This window comes from Heteronotia binoei, chromosome 12 (genome assembly GCF_032191835.1).
Source record: "Heteronotia binoei isolate CCM8104 ecotype False Entrance Well chromosome 12, APGP_CSIRO_Hbin_v1, whole genome shotgun sequence".
Taxonomy (NCBI): Eukaryota; Metazoa; Chordata; class Lepidosauria; order Squamata; family Gekkonidae; genus Heteronotia; species Heteronotia binoei.
The window spans coordinates 52,128,729-52,151,509 of record NC_083234.1 but is presented as its reverse complement, the minus strand read 5'-3'; the positions used below and the strand labels follow the sequence as shown (position 1 = coordinate 52,151,509).

The following is a 22,781-nucleotide window of genomic DNA, read 5'->3' as shown; positions in this document are numbered from 1 at the left end:
AATTCCTTTTTCTTGGCTTCTGTCTTACAGTGGGAACACCCTACTATATGTCCCCAGAAAGAATTCATGAAAATGGCTATAACTTTAAATCAGATATCTGGTCTTTGGGCTGTTTATTATATGAGGTAAGCATATCTTGCTTAAATATTCACATACAATATGGAAAGATGGAAATGAATGAAAGACAATGAATTAGACAAAAAAGATTTAATTGTATGTATTGAGTTAATAGTAGAAGGTTTTAAGAGTGCATATGTGAAAAGAATGTCTAGTTTTTATGTGACCAAACAATTCCCAGGATTTTTGCAGACTTAGATCAGAGGTTCTTGGCAAAAAAAAAAAAAGCAAGGATAAATCCAAATTGTTTGAATGAGATGGTGGAAAGTGCCATCAAATTGCAGCCAACTTATGTCAAGAGGTGTTCAGATGTGGTTTGCCATTGCCTGCTTCTACATAGCCACCCTGGACTTTCATGGTAGTCTCCCATCCAAGCACTAACTGGGGCCAACCCTGCTTAGCTTCTGATACCTATTAACTGTTGCTTAACTGTGGAATTGATGTGCTTCAAATGGCAGACTTTGACAATGTTGTTAGCATTAAAATCTGAGTTACTTAGTTCATAGTTTCAAACACTGTTTCATCAACAGCCTTTAGTTTATTTCTTAGATTGTTTTTTTTAATTCTATGTAAATCATGTAGCTGCTATCATGGCCAAACGTGTTGATATCTAAATCTGGAAATTGAAGCCATGAGCGGATGAGACAAATACTTCTACAAGCCTGAAAAGTACTCCAGGCTTGCAGAAAAATATTAATTCTTAAAGGGGTGTGTATGTTAAGCCCTTCAAAATGAAAGAAGCAGCACCTGTAGCTTTAAGAAACAGATGCCCTTGGGGGCCATTGCTAGGCAACTGCAAAAGTATTGCCAACATTCAAGCATTGAATTCTGTCAATAAAAGGCAGAGGGGTGGGGCGGGGCCCTTTCCAGGGCTATTTTGACCTTTGAGGGAGGGTTGATTGCAGACAGACCCATCAGGCAACTTGCTACCATCTGACTTGCATGGCTCACCTGGACACAGCTGCTTGATAGTGTTCCAACAACACCTGCCCAGTTTTTTTAAACGTAAAAAAAACTTTATTGAAGAACAAAAACTCAAACAATACCGATAAATCACAGTTAGAATTAGAAATAGATCAAACTTAAGTATACAGGATTTTGTAGTAGAATGTTTTCTTGGGAGAGGTAGGTGACGACAGGAAACCATGGTACAACTACCTTTTTTCTCATAGGTTTGAGGAGATGTTTGCGATGAGTATGCCAGTTTTGATAAAATAAAGTAGTCCCATGTTTTGTTCTTCCAATTTTGTAGAGATGAAGAATGTCTGTCTTTCCAGCAGCCACCCAATTAAAGCCAGTGTGTGGTGTAAGGGTTACACTTTGAGAACAGGATCTGGGAAGTTCATACAGCTGTCTGTTGTGGAAGCTTGTTTGGGTAACTTTGGGGCTGGTCTGAGTTCACCATCCTCCATTTTTTCTCCCAGTTCTTACAAAGACTCATGGTTTACAGCTGCTATTCCAAGTAGCAAACCGTTCAACTTGAATATGCAGTGCTAATCATTGCCAAGAATGATTAAAAACAAAGCCACGACTTCTCCAATTAAAACAAGCTTAAGACAAAATAAACACTAAAACTCCAGCAGAGAGATAGTATGTGGCTGCATGCCGATCGCCATCTTGAGAAGGAGCCTTTCTTTGGGCCTGGTACATGCACTCAGACTAACTTACCTCACAGGATTGTTGTGAGAATAAAAAGCTGCTAGGGGCCCTGTTGTGGAGAAAGGCAGGGTATAAATAAACCATCTAATAAATATAGCTGAAGATAGGGAGATTTTAAATAGTAGGTTGGTTTGTGGGTAGAGGGAGACAAGGAAGCAGAAAAGGTAAGAATATGGCCAGTGCCTGGAGGAGGGAAAGAAGGAATAGTGTAAGGAGGGAAATACAAGGGAAAATAGCTGCCTCCTACAAGTCCTTACAGGTTCCACACAACACAACTGGGCCCAGTGTGGGAGTTGGCATTGCACAACTGAGCCATAGTTTTCCTGGCTGTCAGGGAGGGGAAAGGTAGAAAACGGGGAGGGATGGTGGCTCAGTGGTAGAGCATCTGCTTGGGAAGCAGAAGGTCCCAGGTTCAATCCCTGGCATCTCCAAAAAAGGGTCCAGGCAAATAGGTGTGAAAGACCTCAGCTTGAGACCCTGGAGAGCCGCTGCCAGTCTGAGAAGACAATACTGACTTTGATGGACCAAATGTCTGATTCAGTATAAGGCAGCTTCATATGTTCATATGTTCAAAAGCTGAAGATGGGAACAGGTAAAAGGTAGGCTGGCTTATTCGAAGCAAAGATCTCTAATATTAATGCATTGTAAGACTGTTGAATATACTAGTTTAAGAAGATTTATTGTAAAATAAGTGCGCCTGCGAGTAATTGCAGATGAAGGAACCAGGGCTCTTCCTCCAGTTTGCTTTTCAGCACTCCCTTTGCTAAAATGAGGGTTTTTTTAAACATGGGGGCTTGAGTGGAAAGTCTCCTAAAGAGCTGCCTGCAGATGTCAACCAATACTTTTGCTGTTGTTTGTCTAGCATCAACCTAAGAAATTTGCAGGATTCTGTTGCAGCCATTTTCAGCGATCCCCTAACTTACTGGAAATAAAGGACAAACAGCTGCTTACCCAACTCAGAGGAAGACCTCATTTTTTTTGTGCTGAGATTTGAGGAGGGTATCTACCAAACCTTTAAAGTGCATGAAAAGGGGCCTCTTAGGATGTGCTGCTGGAGTGGAGAGGAGGTCTCTCACCTTGTGCAGAGTAAGAGTCCAATAGTACCTTCAAGACCAACAAGGTTTTATTCAAGGTATAAACTTTCATGTGTTACATACAATGAAATGGGAGAAAAGCATTCAGATTTATAGACAGGACTGAAAAAAATGAATTATCATAATTAACATGATGTAGACATTTTGAGAGAGATGAGAATGCATAAAAATAATAGGATGTCTAGTCCTTATAGAAGATGTATAGAAAAGAGGGAAAGAGAGAGAGGAATACATAAAAATTGCTGAATTACAAGTTATTACAAAACTTGGAACAAACACCCATCTAGGACTTAATACGGATATTGGATTCTTATCTCATTACATATGCTGAACTTGTTCTCACCAGAAAGGACTATACATCCTCTGTAAGAACATGCATCCATTGTATTTTTAAGCATTCCTCTCTCTCTCTTTTCCCTTTTGAATAACCTAGTGGAATACTGATTGTAATAGAGTGCAATATGTAGGAATAGATTTTTTTCAGACACAGCACCTGTAAGAACAACATATTGGTATAGTATTTAGAACAACATGTAATGATTGTCACCTTCATGCATGAGGGGAGGCAGATGGGCACCATAAAGTTAACACTCCCACAATTAGAAAAGATTCTCTTACACACCTATCTCCTATTTTGACGTTTTATTGTATCAAATGTTGTTTCCCCTTAATTGGATCCATACAGCTGTTGATCCTGTGCGCTTGGCTTATTGTCCCTCCTTTGTCTCAAAATACCTACATCATGTTATATGCTGATTCATTTTTTTCAATCCTGTCTATAAATTAGAATGCTTTTCTCCCATTTCATTGCATCCGAAAATGTGTGTGTGTAACATACTAAAGCTTATACCTCAAATAAACGTTGTTGGTCTTAAAGGTGCTACTGGACGTACTTTATTCTATTGCTTCAGACCAACATGGCTACCTATCTGGATCTATCTCACCTGGTGTAGCAGAGATACTTGTTTAACAAGACACTGTGCTTTTGTCAGGGTTTCAGGCCTCAATCATACAGCTGTTCAATATGTGCTGATTAATTTGTTGGCAGTGTGCAAAAGCACTGTGTGCATAGAGAGACAGAGAGAGAAATATCAGTGCCGGGGGAAGTCAATAAATGAAATCAATGAGCTGCTGCTGCAGGGCTTAAGTAGCCTTTGGGAGAGCAGCACAGCATGACTTTAATAGCCCTCTGCTTGTCTTGTGCAAGTTCCATCACCCTGGCCTTCGGACCATAATGGGTAGCAAGCCTCCTCCTGGAAACAGATGGGTAATGTAAGCAAGTCAGAGTTCCCTTCCAGTCGCCAGCCCTCAGGGCATGGATGCAGCCACCCAGGAAGCACTCTCCTCTTAGATTTTCCAGGGAGCCTCTGTGTGCTGCAGTGTGAACAACTCCCTAAGAAGCTTTTTTAGTTTGCTGCTGAACAAACTGGTCTTGGATCTTTTGTGTTAGACGTTGGACTGAGAGCAGTGTGTTCCTCACACACACACACACACACACACACAAGGACCTAACCCACACCCCTCCCAGCAAGAGGACACTGCAGCAAAGCAAATGACACATCATGAGCTTCAGCTAAATACTTGAATGGGAGACCTCCAAGGAATACCAGGGCCAGGATGAGAGGCAGACAATAGTCCCCTCTCTGAACATCCAAGTCCCAGTAGAGGTCACCAGAAGTGAAGTGTGCTTATGTACACAAACACACACACACACGCGCACACAGACTTTTAGTTGAGACAGTGGATGCCCAAATCTCCATCTTTTGGCCTCCCCTGCCATTGCTCAGTCTAGTGACTAATAACATCCCACAACACTGCTCAGAAGGTTCCTATTTGTGTGTTGTTGGTAACTCTTACTCTGGTTTTTAGTATGGAATTGAATTTTAAATGTCTGTATTTTAAACCTTCATTCTTATCACAATATTATGTGACCTGTAAGCTGTCCTGAGCCCACCTCCTGGGGAGAGCAGGATACAAATCAAAGAAAATAAATAAATAAGAATAAACACACATAAAATACAAAGAGAGATGAGCTTCAAGTAAGGACTGAGAAGCTCTCTTGGGAGAACCGTGGCAAGGCATACACCTTGACCTGAGCTGTTTCTAGATAAGCAGCAGCAGGGCTTGCTGAGGTCTGCCCCCTTATAGGTTGAGGGTGGGGGGAAATGATGTCTAAACCTGGCTGGAGGGAAGAAAGAACCTTTCAGTTCCCAGGAGCCCAGTTGACTACCACAAGGCAGATGGCATTATGTTTTTTAAAAGAAAGGACAGAAGAAAATGCGAGTGTTTCTGTTTCCCATACAACTCCCCCCCCCCCCCCCGGTCATTTGGGTTGGTTTTTATTGACTAAGCACTGCAACAGTTAATAGGAATGGATGGAACTGTGTTCTTCATCTGTTTGTTCATTTTTTGATGGTAGAAAAATTGCACTACATCGCCTGCTGAGTTATCCCTTCTTTGTACTGTTGTTAAGTAATGGAAAGTAGAGGATCGCCAGCCATTGTTTCCATGAACCACCAGCAACAGGATTTAGCTGTTTTCTCTAAAAGGTTGACCTGGGAAAAAAATTGTAACTAGTGCTAATATTTTTCACTGGTGGTACAAAGGCAATGTGGGTGTAGTGGTTAGAGCAGGGTTCGCCATAGGCACCCTAGCATCTGCCACTGCTTCCTCTGCTATCCACCGTATTTTTCAGAAAGTGGGCAGGGCATGTTATTGGCTGCTCCCATTCAAATGAAAGGGTTTCCATGGCTGCTAGCCATTTGAGGATCAAAGGACTGGTAGGCATCTGGGCTTTCCTCAGACATTTGGTTTGGTTCCATTCCCCTTTTTCAAGCCTGGCTGAATGTTACCATCAGGAGCGGCTCTAGGGCAAATAGCGCCCTAGGCGTGATGCTCTGCCCGCCCCCCCCCCCGGCACGACGCTCCGCCTGTCCCCCCCGCTCACTCCCTTCCCCCTGCTCACCGCAGCTAAAAGTAAGCTCTGCCAGCTTCGCAGCCCGCACCTGCGCATTTTGTTAAGAGACAAAATGTGCAGGCGTGAGCTGCAAAGTCAGCAGAACTTACTTTTAGCCACAGCGAGCAGGGGGAAGGGAGCGAATGAAGCACCGCTGCAGCGGCGGTGGGCAGGCGAGCGGAGTGCTGGGGGAGGGGCGGTGGCCCAGAGGGGGCTAACAGAAGCAGCAGCAGGGAGGGGGGAGGGAGGCCAACTAAGCGCTTGCCTGGGGCACCGGAGGGGGGGAGAGACCAATTTGCTGCCCCCAGCCTCTCGGCGCCCTAGGCAACCGCCTAGTTTGCCTAGCGGGTGAGCCGGCCCTGGTTACCATGAGCATCTTTTGTAAAGCAGAAAGGGAGTTTTGTTCTAGTTTTAGTCCAGGGAGCTGGGCTGTTCTATTACAGGAGATAATTGCTGAGGAGTAGAAGCCCACCCACTCATTCTCCAAGCTTGCTGCCCTCCCAGTAGCTGAAGCATATTTCCAACCAAAGTACAAATAATACTAACCTCAGCAGACCATTGGCCAGACCCCGATTAAGTCAGTCAGCTTCATGTGTTCAGTTTGGTTTCCAGATAATTCTTTTTGCAAGGTGTGTAGTAGAGTATTGCATCTCTGTCTGCCACCTGTAGCAGCCCTTTTGAAATGGCACTCACCAGCTCCTCTCAGAATTGGAGCTAGATGAAGGAGAAAACACAGGTGCTGTTCATGAACTTTAAATTTTTTTTTGAGAATTTTGTTTCCACAAAGAGGTTCCAGAACTCCATTCTGCCACATTCCCCCAGGAAAAAAGCCCTGGTTGTGAGGATAAAATGAAGAGAATGATTTATTCCACTCCCCATTGGGGGGAAAGGCACAAAATAAATGTGATTGATAAATGACTAAATGAAATTGCATGTCAGCTCTTGGTGTACCTTTCCATTGTCTCTTTCATAACCAGCATCAGGTGGTGAATGAATCCCTAAGAATGTAGAATAAAGTAAGAGTCCAGTAGCACCTTTAAGACCAACACAGTTTTATTCAGGCTATAAGCTTTCGTGTGTTACATAACACATGAAAGCTTATACCTTGAATCAAACTTCATTGGTCTTAAAAGTGCTGCTGGACTCTATTCTGTTGCTTTTGACCAACATGGATCTATCCCTAAGAATGTAGTTATGGTTTTTCTACATTACTTACCCCAAAGGAAGGCCTTTTGTCTTGAATTGGTGCAGTTTGGTTAGGTTCTTTTTCTGTGTCATACTTAGGCCAGCCAGCCAGAGTGTTCTTCCTGTCACTGCTTGGTCTGCTGTAATTCTGGGCTTGTGGTAGGCTTTCAGTTTTGCCTAGATGAGCTCAACTGTTAGTGCCATGCCAGAGAGGCATGTTCACACATGTGGCCTGCCCCTGAGCAAACACTCTGCTGCTTGGGCTGAGTTGAAGTGTGAACACAACTGCTCAGTGGTAATAGATGGTAATCCCTAGCTATTCACATCTCACTAATGAGGTGTGAATTAACATCCCTTATCTTCCTCCCTCCCCTTGCTGAATTCCACAGAAAATGTCAATGCCAACACTCTATTCTCTTTCTTGCTTTGTTAAAAGTGAAGAAAGCAATGATTGGCTGGCTGTAAGTTGCTTTCCAGAGCATTCTTCCTTATTGTGCAGATAAACTGGAGGGATTTTTGTCTCCAGATTGCCTAGAGACGCATATGTCAGTTGGAATTCACGATAGTGTTATTTGAGGGGGGGGGGGGGGGCGGAGAGCAGTAAAAGTGTATGATGTCAGATAATGTCACCTGAACCTGACACTTACAAACTCACATTGATTTATATTAAACCTTATCAAAATAGTGGGAAGCCATCACTATCTCTTGGGGATCTGTCATCAAGATAACTTGCAGGAGATAAAAATAAGTTTTCCAGTCTCTGAAAATAGCTGCAAGCAGTAGCTTTAGCAGTTCTAACAAGGCAGTCAGTTTAAACACAGAAAGCCACTTGTACTTTTTAGACCAGCGTGGTGGTCCGTTTCAGAGGAAGATCTGGCCATTTCCCTATAATTGTTCTAATCCAGATGTCAAAAGCAAAACCAAGATAAAGCTGCTGTTCACAAGAGCTCTTGAAGCCTCCAGCCACATGGCTGTGTTTACTCTCATCGCACAGTAGCCTCCTACCAGTGTCTTTTCTGAGCTACACTGGTGATTAGCTGGCAGAAATGGGAAAGCATAGACAACATGGAAGGTCATGCTGGAAAATTTTGCTGTCACATTTTCAGATTTATACTCACAATAATGAGAGTTAGAGCCTTTGTTTCCAGGGTGGCTGCTTGCTGCAATATCTTATTTTTAAGGGTTTTATTCACACAATGCGCATCTCTTGACCAGGTCCTGCCCTTTAGCTCAGTGGCAGAGCACAGATTTTATTTGCTGGATGTACTAGGCTAGACCTGTAGCAAAAGGGTATCAAATAGCTGACCTGCGTATGCCTGAGATGCTGTAGAACAAGTCTGAATGGAGGTAACTGCTTACATTCAGTTTGCAAAATGGCAATAGTGGGTTGTTTGGGTTTTTGTTTGTTTGCAGTGTCATCTGGAATAATGTATTAAGAAAAATGCAGGGTGATTGCTCAAATCACAGCCTAGGCAAATAGATTTTTGTATTAAATCTGGATTACATTAGGTGCTTACCATCCACAGGTTGAAATAGAAGCCCTTTGCCTCACTGCCAAATTCCTAATCCGCACAAATGTTAAGATGTTGCTGCTAATATCTGTTAAAACCATAAATTGAGTGAGAGAATTGGAGTGACTCTCTTTTTCTTGTTTAAACGCTGTTGGGAGCTTGCTGAATGTCTGAAGAAAGGCAGATTTCTTTAGGAAGCTTTCCCCATGCATAGTAATGAACAAAAGACTAACAATTATCAAATGGGCCCGCTGATTAAAATAGCAGTGCAAAGCATTGGCTTCACTAATACTAATAATTTTTAAAAGCTTGCCGATCTGCCACAGCTTGCGGCAAAATGGTTTTAAAAGATCTTCTAACCAGAGTAGATAATATCAACAATTATCCAATAGTGCTTCATTAGGAGGAGGATTACTTCATTGTGGCGGGGCAGCTTGTGACAGTGAGAGTGACAGGAAGCCCTTGAATAGCATTATGGATTAATAAGCAGCTGGGGCTCCGTGTGGGCTGCCTGCTGAGGGGACACAGCACTTGCTTAGCAGCCTCTGTGCCGCTGGCTTGCGGCATTCTCTTTGATGACGAACCTTATTAGAGCTGGATGGAAGTTGGAAGGGGGGAAGTTCTGTTCGTTGTTATCTTTTTTTCCTAGTGGTGGTGGGGACTGGCCTTCTGTTTCTGCATAGTTTTGGGGGTTGGGATAGTGTCAGTTCCCAGACCCAAGGAAGATAAAGTCCTTAAAATGTACATTAGCTTCTGTTTGCCTTTTCCGCACTCATACTAAATTTGGGAGATGGTTATCCTCCTTTTGAAGGTCAGTTTGATTTCTGGAACCCTCAGTATGCTTGGCAGAGATGAAGAAGTGGGTGTTCCTCCCGCGAGGTAGCAGATTTTGGCTGTCCAGTCTATTTTGAAAGAAGCTCTCTATTACATTGCCTTGTTGGCTATTCTATGGATGTTCGTATCGATAAAGTCAGCTGCACCAATAGTGTTGGGTTCATTAATGAAAGAAGCATAAACATTTTTTACAAAGTAACTGAGGGAGAATTGTCATAATCTCTGTCACCTTCTGAGCTGCACATGATGATGTCAGAAATTTGCAAATCTCATTTGTTGTCTAGAAAATGTCTGCAGTGCTGCTTGGCAATTATGCAAAACCTGCCTAAAAGTAAACTGCAATTCGGGCACCATCATGGATGGCTGATGTTCTCCTGCCTTTATTCATCTTCCAATTTTTTCCCCATTCCAGATGGCAGCTCTTCAGAGTCCCTTCTATGGTGATAAAATGAACTTGTTTTCTCTCTGCCAAAAGATAGAGCAATGCGATTACCCACCTCTTCCAGCTGAACATTATTCTGAAAAGGTGAGTCACTCTCAAAACAGCAACTTGTAGAGCAGCTGAACATGCTCTGTGGGGAGTCTCAGGAAGCAACAGCCCACACCCAGATGGATGAAACTGAGGTCCCCTTCAGGCAGCTGCCCTAAAAAAAAAAATACAAGGCTGCTTCCACGGACCTGTTTTGAAAGTGAGGAATAAATTGGTGTTTATGAGCTTCACTTTCAAAGGATACAGTGAGGAAATATGCCCCTTTTAAGGCACATATCATAAGGCAGTGGATAAACTGGGAAGTGATAATTGGAGAAAGAGCATTGCTGAGACATTGGAACAGGCTGGGTTTACTTGACAGCTTATGCAAGTGATACAGTGTGGCTGTGCCTATTCAGCATTCAGTCCAGCCTTTGTCTTTACTCCTGACTGCTTATTGCTGACTTCTGCTTCGAAGAAGGCTCCCTTTCACTTGGTCACTAATGATTCGGGCTCTATCAGGGACCGTCTTTCCCCACACGTTCCCCAGAGAGTACTACGCTCGGGTTCACAAAACCTGTTGGTAGTCCCCGGGCCAAAGGAGGCCCGTCTAAAATCCACCAGGGATCGGGCCTTCTCAATAACGGCACCTTATTGGTGGAACCAGCTGCCGGAGGAGGTGCGGGCCCTGCGGGACCTAGGGCAGTTCCGCAGGGCCTGTAAGACAGCCCTCTTCCGGCAGGCCTATAATACTGACTGACAAGGAAATATTTTGGATGGAACGAAATGCATCTGTAGACCGCCAGTTTTATCTATCTTGTTTTTATTAATTTATGGTTTTAATTCTACTTGTAAGTGTTTTAAATTGTAGTATTAAATTATTATGTTGTAAGCCGCCCTGAGACACTTCGGTGTGAAGGGCGGGGTATAAATTCCAATATAAATAAATAAATAAATAAATAAATAAATAAATAAATAAATAAATAAATAAATAAATAAATAAATATCATGCCTTAAGAATGAATGTGTTGGGTACTAGAGAGAAGCTAGTGGTTTGCATTCTCTCCTACTACCTATAAAAATGCAACCTTCTAGAATTTGAAGTAAGTCTGAGCAGGAAAACCTACTTGTTGCATGCCTACCAGCTCTGCATGGTCTGTTTTGGTAGTGTCCCTGTTGTATCCTATTTTGATTTCCACAGGATGATATTTTAAGAGAACCCGAACAAGTGGGAGTGTTGCAGCTCCTCTGTGATAACTGAAGAAAGAGTAGATGTCTAGCAGCCCTAGAGACTCTGCATTTATATTCCTCCACCACCCCATCCTCACCTTAGAACCAAGTGAACGACCTCTGGATTAACAACATATGGCTTGCCCTGCAGAATGTGCAGTGCAAGCCTCTGAGATGCACTTGGACCCTGCCCAGGGAGAGAAGCTGGTAGACATTTGTCTCATGGAGAAAATGTTTTGGGTGATGTGCAAAGGCAGTCAAGGCTTATTCAAAGCTTCCAGTCTGTCTCTTATCAAATCTGTTTGCTTTATTCTGATGCCAGTACACACACTGGATTGTCACATATGAGCCCATCACTGAGCACAGCGATGCCTTTTGGTCAGTCAACTCCCACAAGGGTAGGTTTTGCACAGTTTTTTTTTCCTGTGTCCACTCCAGTTTGTAGAGTGGCCTCTCAGAGGAAATAAGAGGATCCTTTGCAGTTTTATTTATTTATTTATTTATTTTATTCGATTTATATCCCGCCCTACCCCACCGAGGTCAAGCAATTCTTTAGAACCTTCAGGGCACCTTCAAAGACAGCAGTCTCTTTTGGATTTCATTTTTAAATTTTTCTGCTGGTTATTTTGTTTTTCTTAAAAGTATGCTATGATGTGCTGAGTTCATTGTCACTCATGTTGTATCCCAGTAACCTGGGAGAAAAGAAGGCTTAGAACTGTTTTAAATACATACATACATAGAGGGAGACCTGAACTGGCTCCTCCTGTAGGCAGATCCCCAGCATGCATTCCTTTACTTACTGGGATGTTTGTGCTGCAGGAGTGGCTACTGCTGCTGCTTTGGACAGGCCCCCAGGCCTTCCCACCCACCCTCTGCAGCAGCCTGCTGCTTGATTCCTTTATGTATGAAGGCTTGATGTCTTACCCCACCTACACAACTTGGGTCTTTTTGTGGTGACTTACAAGCTTGCAAAGCACAGTTAAATTGGTTTGGAAAGGGAATCTTTCTTCCCAGAAGCTTCTGTGGCCAAGTCAGGCTTGGAGAGAATGCTTTGCTTTGCCTTGCCAAGCTGCTGTTGCAGCTCTTCGGGATCTGCCTTCTGGCAGCAGGAATTAGTGAGAGTTGACAGATGTGTTTCCTGTCTCTCCAATTACTGTCGGTTTGCCTCCCTCTGGCAGCGCTAAAGAGTGTGCATTCTAGTGATGCAATTCAGGGTGAGAAGGATGGTGGAGAGCTCCAAAGTGGCAGGTTCCAGAGAACCCCCTTCCAGATGGTGCTTTTACATGCAACAGGCTGCAAGGAGCAGGTCACTAACTCAGGATCAGATCACAGGATGAGCTGTTCTGCTCTTGCACAAAACTACGTGGTGGAAAGCAATCACCTACATGATGAAGACTAGTATACCGCAGGCATGTAGTTTTCATTTCAAAACGCTATCCACTATTCCTGCTGAAAAAGTCATTTGGGGAGTGGATGTGTCATCCTTTAGCAGGTTGTTTTGTCCAACGCAACTCAGATTAACTTGGTGAGATGCACAAGGTAATGAGGCCTGGAATTTGCTGGTGGGCCTCTTGCCATCGCTCAAGTGATAACCCTTGTTTGGGGCTAAGCATACAAGGGAGCAACCGTGGCAAGTGGCCACCCTCTCACAGGAGGCTGCTTTCTGTCATACAGTCTGACTGAAAGCAGTGAGCCAGGAGGTGAGCTGTGCTTCAGGCCTTCTAAGCCAGTGCTGTCTCCATCCCTAATGAGGCTAAGTTGCATCAAGGCTCCCTTGGAGGATACTGTGAGGCAGCTGCTCAGTGTCTCTATTCATACTTATGACTGACTTCAGTTCAGTAAAGGTGGTGCTCTACACCCATATAAAACCAACCCAGCTGCACACAGGGAACTGCCCTCCTTGCTTCTGATTGCTGGATGGTCATGCTTTTAATTACCATTAAAATAATTGGTTCTGTTGCTACTGGGAGGATGGGAGAAGATCAGAGGCTCATGGCTGTTTCTTTTGGTGCCTTAGGGTGTGTAAGCTGCTTCCAGGGGCTGTGTAATTAAAAGCTCCCATCTTTCAAGTACAAAATAAAAAGGCTAGGGCAGTGGAAGTTGTAGCACTTCTGTATGTTCTTTATTATGCAAGCAAAAGTGGTGTGAACAAGAGGGTCACAGCTCTCTCAACTGGCTAATGGGCCCAAAGCAAGGTTGGTACAGGAAGGAGCTCTTGGAAGAGCTATTTTAACCTCCACAACCATAGCCTGGCTTTGTAGACTTTATGCCTGGCCATGTTATATCTGTGTCAGATGCCGCTAGGCTTATTTCTGCAGCCTGCACTACAAGGTTCAGTGTAGAAATGGGTAGCAATTCACACTCATTTCCTGATCAGCTACCACACCTCTCCCCTTTTTCTCAGATGTGGGATACTTTGAGGTTATGTACACTCTGTGGTGTTTGTGATTCTTGTTAAGCTTTCTTGGGCCAGGTTACTTAGTGTCTTTTTTATAAATGGAACATATAAGTCGCCTTGAACCAGTAGCAAAGGCAGTATTTGATTTTTAAAGGGCTTTCCCGCAGACCTGTCTTTAGAATGTTTTACATTCTTTGAATGCTTTTAATAAGTTTCTCCAAGATAGCTAATGAAAAGTCATTGAAGTTTTTACACTATTTGCTGTGTGTTTTTAAAGCCATTTAACAGATGGAGGTGGTGAGATTCAACTAACACAGGGGTTAATTGCAGTAGTCAATGTGGAAGCAGTAAATCCTGCTTTGATGGTGTTGCTAATCTCCAGGTGTGCCCTGGAGAGATCTCCTGGAATTACACTAATCAGTTCCCTTGTAGAAAATGGCAGCTTTGAAGGATGGACTCCATGGCATCACATACCTGCTGTGCCAGACTCGAACCCTGCCAGGTTCCACCCCAAATTTTCAGGAATTTTCCAATCTGAAGTTGGCAGTCATATGCACTGAATATGCTGCCACTTTGTCCAAAACTGTACAAGATTTTCTTGCAGTTTCTCGAATACCAGTGTTAACATACAACTGCGTACACTTAAGTTGTGCATTTGTGTTTCGATATACATACTTTACTGTCTTAAAAGCAACTAGAAATGTTCTACTTGTGTAAACTCAAGACTCAGTTATTTTCAGTGTGGTGTTGATGCATAAGAACTGTGGGATCTTCCACAATATAGTGTACATTGAGATTTTGGCTACTTTACATGCAACTTTATCAGATTAGGGATCCATCTCCTGCGGTCATTGCATGAGTACCAGCACTGTGTGGATAAAAACACTGGGGGCACGGGATGCTTTTATTCACACAATGGAAAGTTCTAAGATTGGGAGCTTCCAAGATTGGAAATCTGTTTTTAGCCCTTGCAGAATGTCTTATGTGCCTTTGTCTCTTTGCAGTTGCGGGAGCTGGTCAGCATGTGCATATACCCAGATCCTGATCAAAGACCTGACATTGGTTATGTGCATCAGCTAGCAAAACAGATGCATGTTTGGACCTCCAGCACTTGAAGTCAGCAAATGTGCTCCACGAAAAGCCAGCCCAGCTTAGTCTTACTTGAACCTTCTGTCTCAGAATGAAACCAAGAGGTGCCTCACCAAAGTCAAGCGGGAGAGTTGAGCCTTCATTGAAAGATGCTTCATGATTTCTGCAGGCCACTTGCAGGGGTTCTCACAGAGTGGATATGCTCTCAGTGAAGGCTGTGAGATGCTGCTGCAGGTGTGTGTTATTCTTTTTTAAAGCCAATAACATGTTACAGACGTAGATAACTTAAGATCCTTTCTTAAAACTGTTGTGTGTAATCTAGGTTAGACTAAGAGCAAGGGTTTCTCATTGTGCATTTGACACACCCCTTGTATTTTAACTAATGTGAAATATTGAAATAATTCCTTTGGTGAAATCACTTTATACTAATGTAAGAATTTCAGTAGAATTTGTGTAATTTTGTATAACTGCTACTTTGCCTCCTCTGCAAATGGTTAATAGCAAATTCAGTTTCTAGTTCATTTATTTTTTAAAAGTATCTGCCTGGAGTTTTTATACTTTCCTTTCTTTGCAAAAATGAATATGGAGAAAGGGAAACACCTCTAAAGGTTTTTTTTTTAAACTGAAACTTTAAAATGGCTATTATGCAATGCATTTTATTTATTAATGTGGCTGCAGCTGAGGAAGACTCCAGATTCTGCCTCACACCAAAGCTTTTTTGTAATTTTCCTTGCCTGTACTGGCAGAGAACTTGTGAGAAACTCAATAGCCATTCTTACATGAAGACCAGTGTTACTGAAAGCAGAAGTGGGGGGAGGGGTTTGAGGGGATACCTTTTTGTAAAATCACTGGTAGTTCAGCAATCCCACAACTACTTAAAGCAGTGTTTTTAAAGAAAATTCATTTTAACTCAATATCACAACACTTCTTAACTGTGAAAGCTCATTTATAAATGTGAATATTTTAAACAAGCTGATTTGAAGGAAATTTGTTAAATTTTTTTCACTTGCATATTTTTAAATCAGCCAAATTAATACACTGTCCTTAAAAATACATCATTTTGTAGAAATGCCTAGTTAGGAATAGGGCTGCACTCCGGAATTTCTTAAAGACAATATTTAGAGTGTGACATCAGAGTTCTTCAAGGACTGGAGTATGGCCTCTATAGGCTGAATCGTCAAAGGAAATCCTACTTTTCCTAAATATAAAATGGCTAAATGTACTTTCAGTGAGTTTCTGCAGCTCACTTCCTGCCTTTATAGGGAAAAGGGCAATGTCAACTGCTAAATGGTTTTGAAGTAATCCTCCAATGTTAATATCAATCTGTTTAATTGCTGTGAAGTTGCATGTATTACAAAAGCCCACAGAAGTCCAACCTATTGCTCTCTTCAGAGAGCCAGGAAATTTTCAGCTCTGCAGAAGTTGTCTACCTGTAATTCTGTGCTGAGCTGCTTACAAACTGGGGGGAGGGTCTTTTTTTCTTTAAAAGCAAGCAAAGAGTTTTTTGATGTGTGATACCGAATAAGTCTCTGGCTGTTGGGAGTTTCAAACTAAATATCAGTCTGCTAACTCTGGTCTCTTTCTTGCTACTTAAGATCTTTTAGCACTTAAGTAAATGTTATTTCCAAAGAAAATTTTGCAACTGTGCATTTTTAGATGAGATTTAAATGATTTACAAAATAAACAGTTTTCTTTGTAAAAATAAAAGCAGCACCCAGTGTTGAGGCATGCAGTTGGTAATTTGCATGTCTTTGGTTTAGAGGTTTTATCTAGTCTGTGGTTTCCTACAAAAAACAGTAGAATGTTGTTTAGCCTGCGCACTCCTGCAACATCTGAACAGTGATGATTCAAGGCCAAACAGGTATGTCTGGAACAAGCTAGCAACAAAATATCAGTCTCAAGTCCCCTCTGAACCCAAGGTGGGCTGAAAGCTGGTATCAGCATCCCCTCATCACTGCTCCCCCCCCCCAACTGCATCATAATATATAGCTAATCTCTCTGAAGCTTTTGGGAAGGCTGTCCAGAGGAAAAGGTCTGTGCTTGATTGTTGGAGGATGTACATAAAGTGAAGTTTTATAAATAAGTGTAACAGTTGTGCCCCTGAAATTTTGTGGCACTTTCCGATAGTACTTAATGCACATGAAGGGGGGAGGGTGGAACATTTAGGCTAATTTTCAATGCCAGCTGAACATGTTCCGGTATCTTAAGCAGATATGTGTGAACCACAGAAGAAGGGTAGCACTTGAAATATGTGCAGATGAATAAGTTTATTCCTCCTCAGGTTCATCCACAAAGTAATGCCACTGCACATGTTTTTTGAAATTTACTGTGAGAGCTTTAGTTTTAAAGTCAATAGCCTATTCTTAACAAAGTAATGGAACCTCTCACTAAATACCATACTTAAAGCCTTCCTTGAGGCAGTGGGTTGGGCTACACTTGCCTATTCCCATAAGCAAAGTTTACTTACTCTGTGTGGCCAGACGTTTATCCACATTTTGTCCCTAGAGTGGTGTGTAACCGAGCACTGAGTAAATTTTTCTTACTTAGAGGTATAAGGAATGCTCACTTGCCTATTTGTGAGTTTCTCTCTGTTCCCCACACTAAATCACTTAATCAACTAGTTCCCAAATGTTTATTAATTCTGAACAGCCCAGCATACAGAAAGCTGTTTCAATATAAAAGCAATACACCTAGCCCACTCCAAGGCCCTGAAAATTTTCAGTAAATCAAGAAGTGTCCATTGTTTGTACTGTTTCATCCATCACTTCAAGATCCAGCAGAGTAACTTTTTCAGTGAGAATGCCTGTGGTTCCTCTGTCACACTTGTATCTTCCTTGCCTGTTGGAAGAAGAATCCATCATTTGGTAAAAGGTACTTTTAAAACCTCCAGTAGTTACTGAATAAAACAGGAACAACAGGATTCACACCATACAAGAAACTGGATATAATCAGCAGCTGAAGCCCAACTAAACAAGATGGGGATTCAACTGTATTTATACACATGGGCAACTGTTCATGTCTTGCAACATTTTAATAAAGGCAGTGGAAGAACTAAACACTGCCTGTTCCTTACCTCACTTCATTGTCTCTCCCCTCCCCCCCCCCCACCAAAAACCTGGCTTCAGTACCAGAGTGCAGCAAGGAGAGGTGGGGCAGGATTTAGCTTTCTTTAACCTATGTTTTTTTTTTAAACTGCTTTAGATGTGAACAAGCAGGGATCTGCAAAGAAACTCACTGGGAAATTCCCCCACTGCTGCCAGGAGGGAAGGAGGAGGGCATTGAGCTTTTGGTAGTGTTTGTGCTGGGAAGGGAGCAAAGGCAGCCACAGATCAATTTGAAGCAGAGAAAAGGGGCTTGTTGCCAGGTCATGGGAGCTGGCCTTGGATGCCTAGGGTCCATCCCAGCCCTAACACAATTGGTGTTAAGGAACTGCTAGCTCCAGCCACCTCCCCCCTCACCTTCTTGGCAGCTAGAAGTGGTGAGAGGCAAGGGCAGAAGGAGGGGAGGACAGCAGTGCCGACCCAAAGCCTGGCCACTGTTCTTTCCATGCTAGGGGAGATGGGGACAAATGGCAACTCAGTGCCCATGTTTTCTCAGCCACCCGGGGGGGGGGGGTTTGCCTTTCTGGAAACACCCCACCTCCTTTTCACAGTAGCTGTTGCTGCTTATCTTCCTTCTAGAGTTTGGAAGAGGAAAGTAGCCACAGCTCCCGCAGGCTGCCCAGCTTCTTTGCTCCTCACCTCAATTGCCATCATCACTCATGCTGGACATGGTCTGTAGTTGCACAGACAGTGCTTATTGGGGATTCTTGTAGCCTCCCCCTTTAGCGTTTGTGATTTTTTTTTTGGCAAACCTAGGGATTCTCAGGTCTCTTGAAAAATTATCCTTGCCTGTGCCTGATGCTACTCTCTAGGTATATTGATCTGCATGGGGGCCAGGTTCAGAATTACATGAGATAGTGTAGTGTGAATGCACCAAAAGTAACTAATGCGTTTTACATCCGGATTTTTACTATGTAAGAATAGCAAAAATCCGGATGTAAAATGCATTACTTAGTGTAGCACCCTTTGGCTCTCAAGTCCTATCTAGTTTGGCTGTGACCTGGGTGAGCAGAAACAATGTTACTGTGAACACAGCTTGATGGTCTGAGTGTCAGACTAGGATTTGGGAGACTCAGGTTTGAATCCCCACTCAGCCATGGAAGCGTGCTAGAAATGCTGGACCAGTCATTCAACCTAACCTACCTCAAAGGGTTGTTGTGATGATACAATGGAGATGGGGGAAATGTAAGTTGCTCTGTATCCCCAGTGGGTCAGCCAAATGTGGTATAAATCTTTCTTCTGCTTATGTAATTCTGGGTAGTGTTACTCAGAAGCAATAAATCAAAGCATGAAGATATAACAGATTTATTCCACCATATTCCTCAAAAATTTAAACTGAAATGAATTTCGTTAAGGACTGTTAATGGGTTCTAAGCATCAAACTCAAGTTGCATTTTAGGCACAGCAACACTCCAGCTTCTGTTACACACCTCAAAGAAAAAAAAATCCCATAGCCCAGTCAAGGGGGGCATACAATTTTGAAAAAGTCTGCTCACCACCTTAACTGATGTCATGGCAGAGTGTGTGCTAATTTTACCTATGGGAAGCTCTGAAAGCTGACCTTACCCAGAAGAGCTAAGCACTATAAGGACACAGAATGCTATTTACAGAAAACCTTTCTTATCGTGCTTTTAATAGCAGGTTCTATGGTTACTCAATTGTGCCTTGCACTTGGGGTGAAAGTACAGACTGCAAAACCTGTCAGTGGACACAGACCAAGCACTTATAAACCTCAGCAAATACCATTTCCTCCTGGCTGGATGGAAACCCATTATTTGACATGATCAAGAACCAAGACAATTCATGAAAAAATAACAACTGGAGATTACTTGTGGATCTTCCACAGAAGCCATTTTGAATGTGCACTGTATAATAACAAAATGGGAACTATTGTGATTTTAGATGCTGGAGATTTGGGGTTCGTCTATGTGAACCAGTTTTCATTACACATCACTATGCTATTGTGTATCATTTTCCTTAATATGTGACAATAAGGAGCAACTCTCCATGAGCTAAGATGCAATTCGGACACTCCTGTCAAGGTGTTACAATGCTGGACTTTACAACAGCAAAATTTCAGCCAGCAGAGAGAAAACATTTGTTTCCCACACACAAAGAGCCACCTCTTCAATCCAGACCATTTTAACCAGCACAGCCAGCCAGCTGTTCTCCTTCAGGAAATGCTGGCTCTGTTGTACCCTTGTGAATGTCTCTCTCAAAGCCCTCTGTTTTTATCACAATGAACTCATACAGCTTTTGAAACTAGCAGGCCTTGCAGACTGACAAATGCTGCAGGAACAATTCTTTTGTTAATTTGTTTTTCAAAAAAGAGCATATTAATTATCTAAGCTAGGACAGTTTGTACCACCAACTCCAATCAGGACAACATTCTCTGAAGTACTTCCAGTTACAAATGTTACAGTCCATAGATGCACTCCTCAGACACCTGGTACGTATTAAGCTTCTGAAAACCAAGTGGAATCTACAGGCACTCAAAGACTCTAGCACCACTGACAGTACAAGACACTCACCTTTCCCCCTTTTTGTTGGGCGTGTCATAAGGACGGAGGAAGTCCAACTTGTTCTTGCTTATGACACACAGATCAATATTGCTGCCTGATCCCAGATCATTGTATATCCCAGCTGCAATGGCATCTCTCACAAGTTGCTTGGCTTCCTCTTCCTGGAAGAAAAGTTCCAAAAAAATTTAGAGAGACAGTCCTGCCACACTTCCAAGCAGCTATGCTAAGCTGTTCATCACACACAAACTCTCAAGTATTTCACACCTTCAGCATATCATAGGCTACAAACACTGGAAAGGCAGAGGGACTCTTCTATAGAAACGGTATGAGCTGGTACTGCATTCAAACAGGCAGAGAAACATTAAGGCAGTAACTCTTGAGAGGGAAGGAGATGAAACTGCCATTCCTGCAAATATGCCAGTGCGAACATGCACGCTTGCATGTATATGCACAACGCTATTACCATACTGAATTACATCTATGCCTGAGTAGCTCAGCAAGATCAACCCACAACAGTTGATCTGAACCCAACCATGTATTTTCCTGCTATGCCTGGCATTTGTGTGAACATATACTGTTAAGTTATACACCCCAGGCAAAACCATTCCTGGTTAGCATTCAACACAACCACCACCACCACCAGTAGGCTTGAACTTCAAATGTACCCTGCCCTCTTTCTAAGGAAACAATTCTGCAGGTAAGCAACTTCAGCCCAAAACTATGATCAGATCTGTGTTATTCTGCTGCCCAGTGAGAGGGGCTCAGATAAATGCCCCTGTGCAATTGCAACTGTATTCAGCTCTTACTTATTTTTGACACAATATAAATCTGCAATATTCCCCCTCCCACTGCTTCTTTGTTCAGATACAGACTTAGTAGCAGTCCCATCACAGGTATTTCCTGGTGTTTTTCTTAGAAAATAAAACCCAATTTTATAAAAGTTAACAAAAGGTGAACTACACACAAATTGGAACAGGCCATCTGCCTTTAAAAATCTCACCAAAACAGTATCCAGATTACTTTGGCAACACATCTTGTACAGGTAACTACATGTTGCACTTTAAAAATTATACAAGAACAAACTCTCCTATGAATACTTTGCAGAGTCATCCTTTTAATAGATGATTTTCCAGCAGAGAACAGATGCATTTGGTGACCAATTCTGTGCATCAAGAAATACCCTTAATAAAGAGTCACCCTCTACCATAAACATGAAATGGAAGGAATTCCCATTACATTAGCACCCTCTACAGACTCACAGAAGAAAGGAAATTTGTGTTTCAGTAACTTCTGGACAAGCATTTCTAGCCAAAAGTAAAACAGTGTTTTCAAATTGTGATTGTAGTATTTTAGGAAGAATCTGTGGAAGCAGCCGATAAAATACCACCACTGTGGAACTACAGATACAGTTCATATGATTTCCTAAGCATAACTGGGCTTCCTTGTAACCTGTAAGCAGTGCCAGGAGAAGGTTAAATTACAGAAGATATTCTGCCAGTGGTGGAAGGACCTGTCTTTAAAGCTTGTCCAGTTAAAGATTTCTAAAAAGGCAACTCCCCTTCAATAACTACTTACAAATTTCTTTCTAAACCTAAATTTGCAATCCTCACCCCACCCCCAAAGCCCCACTGGAATAATAATAATTAATGGCTAAAAAAAAACCAGTAGAAAAATCTGATTGAAAGTGCCAGTATCCTCAAGATCTGGCTTGCTTCTCCTGTATGGAAAATTCTCCACTCCAGCTGAGCACTTACCTAAGCTTTACTCTCTGAAGCCCACTTCTGCATCTTCCAGAACAATCCAGTTTCAGACCACCTAACCTTACAGAGCTGCCCATGCCAAGGCTCCTTCTAGCTCAATGCTCAGCCAGTAGCCAGAGGGCAAACAGCAACTCCTCCCATCTCCGAAAAATCCTCCAGACACAGCCTCAGGCTTCACAGGAGAATAAGGATTGCAGGGTGTGTTTTCCTTCTAAACCCAAGGGGTTTTCAGATTTAAGCAGCAGCTGCATGAGTATCACTGAAGAGGCCCCTGAAGTGCAATTGTGCCTTTTCCCAGCACATGTTCAGCACTCTCTAGCGATCCTCCACACAAGGGGCTTACTATGGAGGCCCCCAAATTCTCACCGCTCAATTAGGACACAGACCAAGAGGTTTGCATTCAGCCAGACATCCTTCAGCCAAATGAAAGAGGAAATTTTTCAAATACTCTCAAATTAAGCTTTGGCCTGGGGTCACCCTGTGAATGACTGGTGTATGCTAGCACAACATGGCTCCTCCTTGCTTAATTCTAGAATAATTTTCATTAAACGCAGTAATGCCAGGGAAGATTCAGACATGTCCATGAAAATCTGCTGAACCTAGTCTTTAAAAAAAAAAACATAGCAAGAAATAATTCAGTAGAACAGCAAGCAGAAACAGATACAAAAATCTGAAACTAGGGGGGAAAACAACATGACAGCTTGGATCAACTGTACAGGGTTTTTATCTTTCTTTGAAGGTTGCTCAACTTTTGGCCAATTGCAATAGTATTTGAGGAGCTTTTAAAACTACTTATGATATTGAGAAACTAAACTTCATATATCAAGGCCCCATATAATTAAAATATTAAAGGAAG

General features: G+C 42.5%; 2 protein-coding genes across 5 annotated transcripts in view; one reads left to right on the top strand and one right to left on the bottom strand.

Moving 5' to 3' along the window:
* The window catches only part of NEK6 (NIMA related kinase 6), a 109,134-nt gene extending 92,885 nt beyond the window's left edge, over positions 1-16,249 (top strand). For all 4 annotated transcript variants that reach the window (XM_060251139.1, XM_060251140.1, XM_060251141.1 and 1 more), the window contains exons 8-10: positions 31-125; positions 9,769-9,882; positions 14,458-16,249. In XM_060251139.1, the coding sequence (XP_060107122.1) occupies positions 31-125; positions 9,769-9,882; positions 14,458-14,568 (320 nt within the window). In that variant the 3' untranslated portion in view covers positions 14,569-16,249. The remainder of the gene's footprint in view (positions 1-30; positions 126-9,768; positions 9,883-14,457) is intronic.
* Positions 16,250-17,160: 911 nt separating this feature from the next.
* Positions 17,161-22,781, bottom strand: part of PSMB7 (proteasome 20S subunit beta 7) — a 31,888-nt gene continuing 26,267 nt past the window's right edge. Inside the window, exons 7-8 of the mRNA XM_060251143.1 lie at positions 20,175-20,326; positions 17,161-17,380 (exon numbers count right to left, since the gene is read on the bottom strand). Of these exons, the coding sequence (XP_060107126.1) occupies positions 17,269-17,380; positions 20,175-20,326 (264 nt within the window). The 3' untranslated portion in view covers positions 17,161-17,268. The remainder of the gene's footprint in view (positions 17,381-20,174; positions 20,327-22,781) is intronic.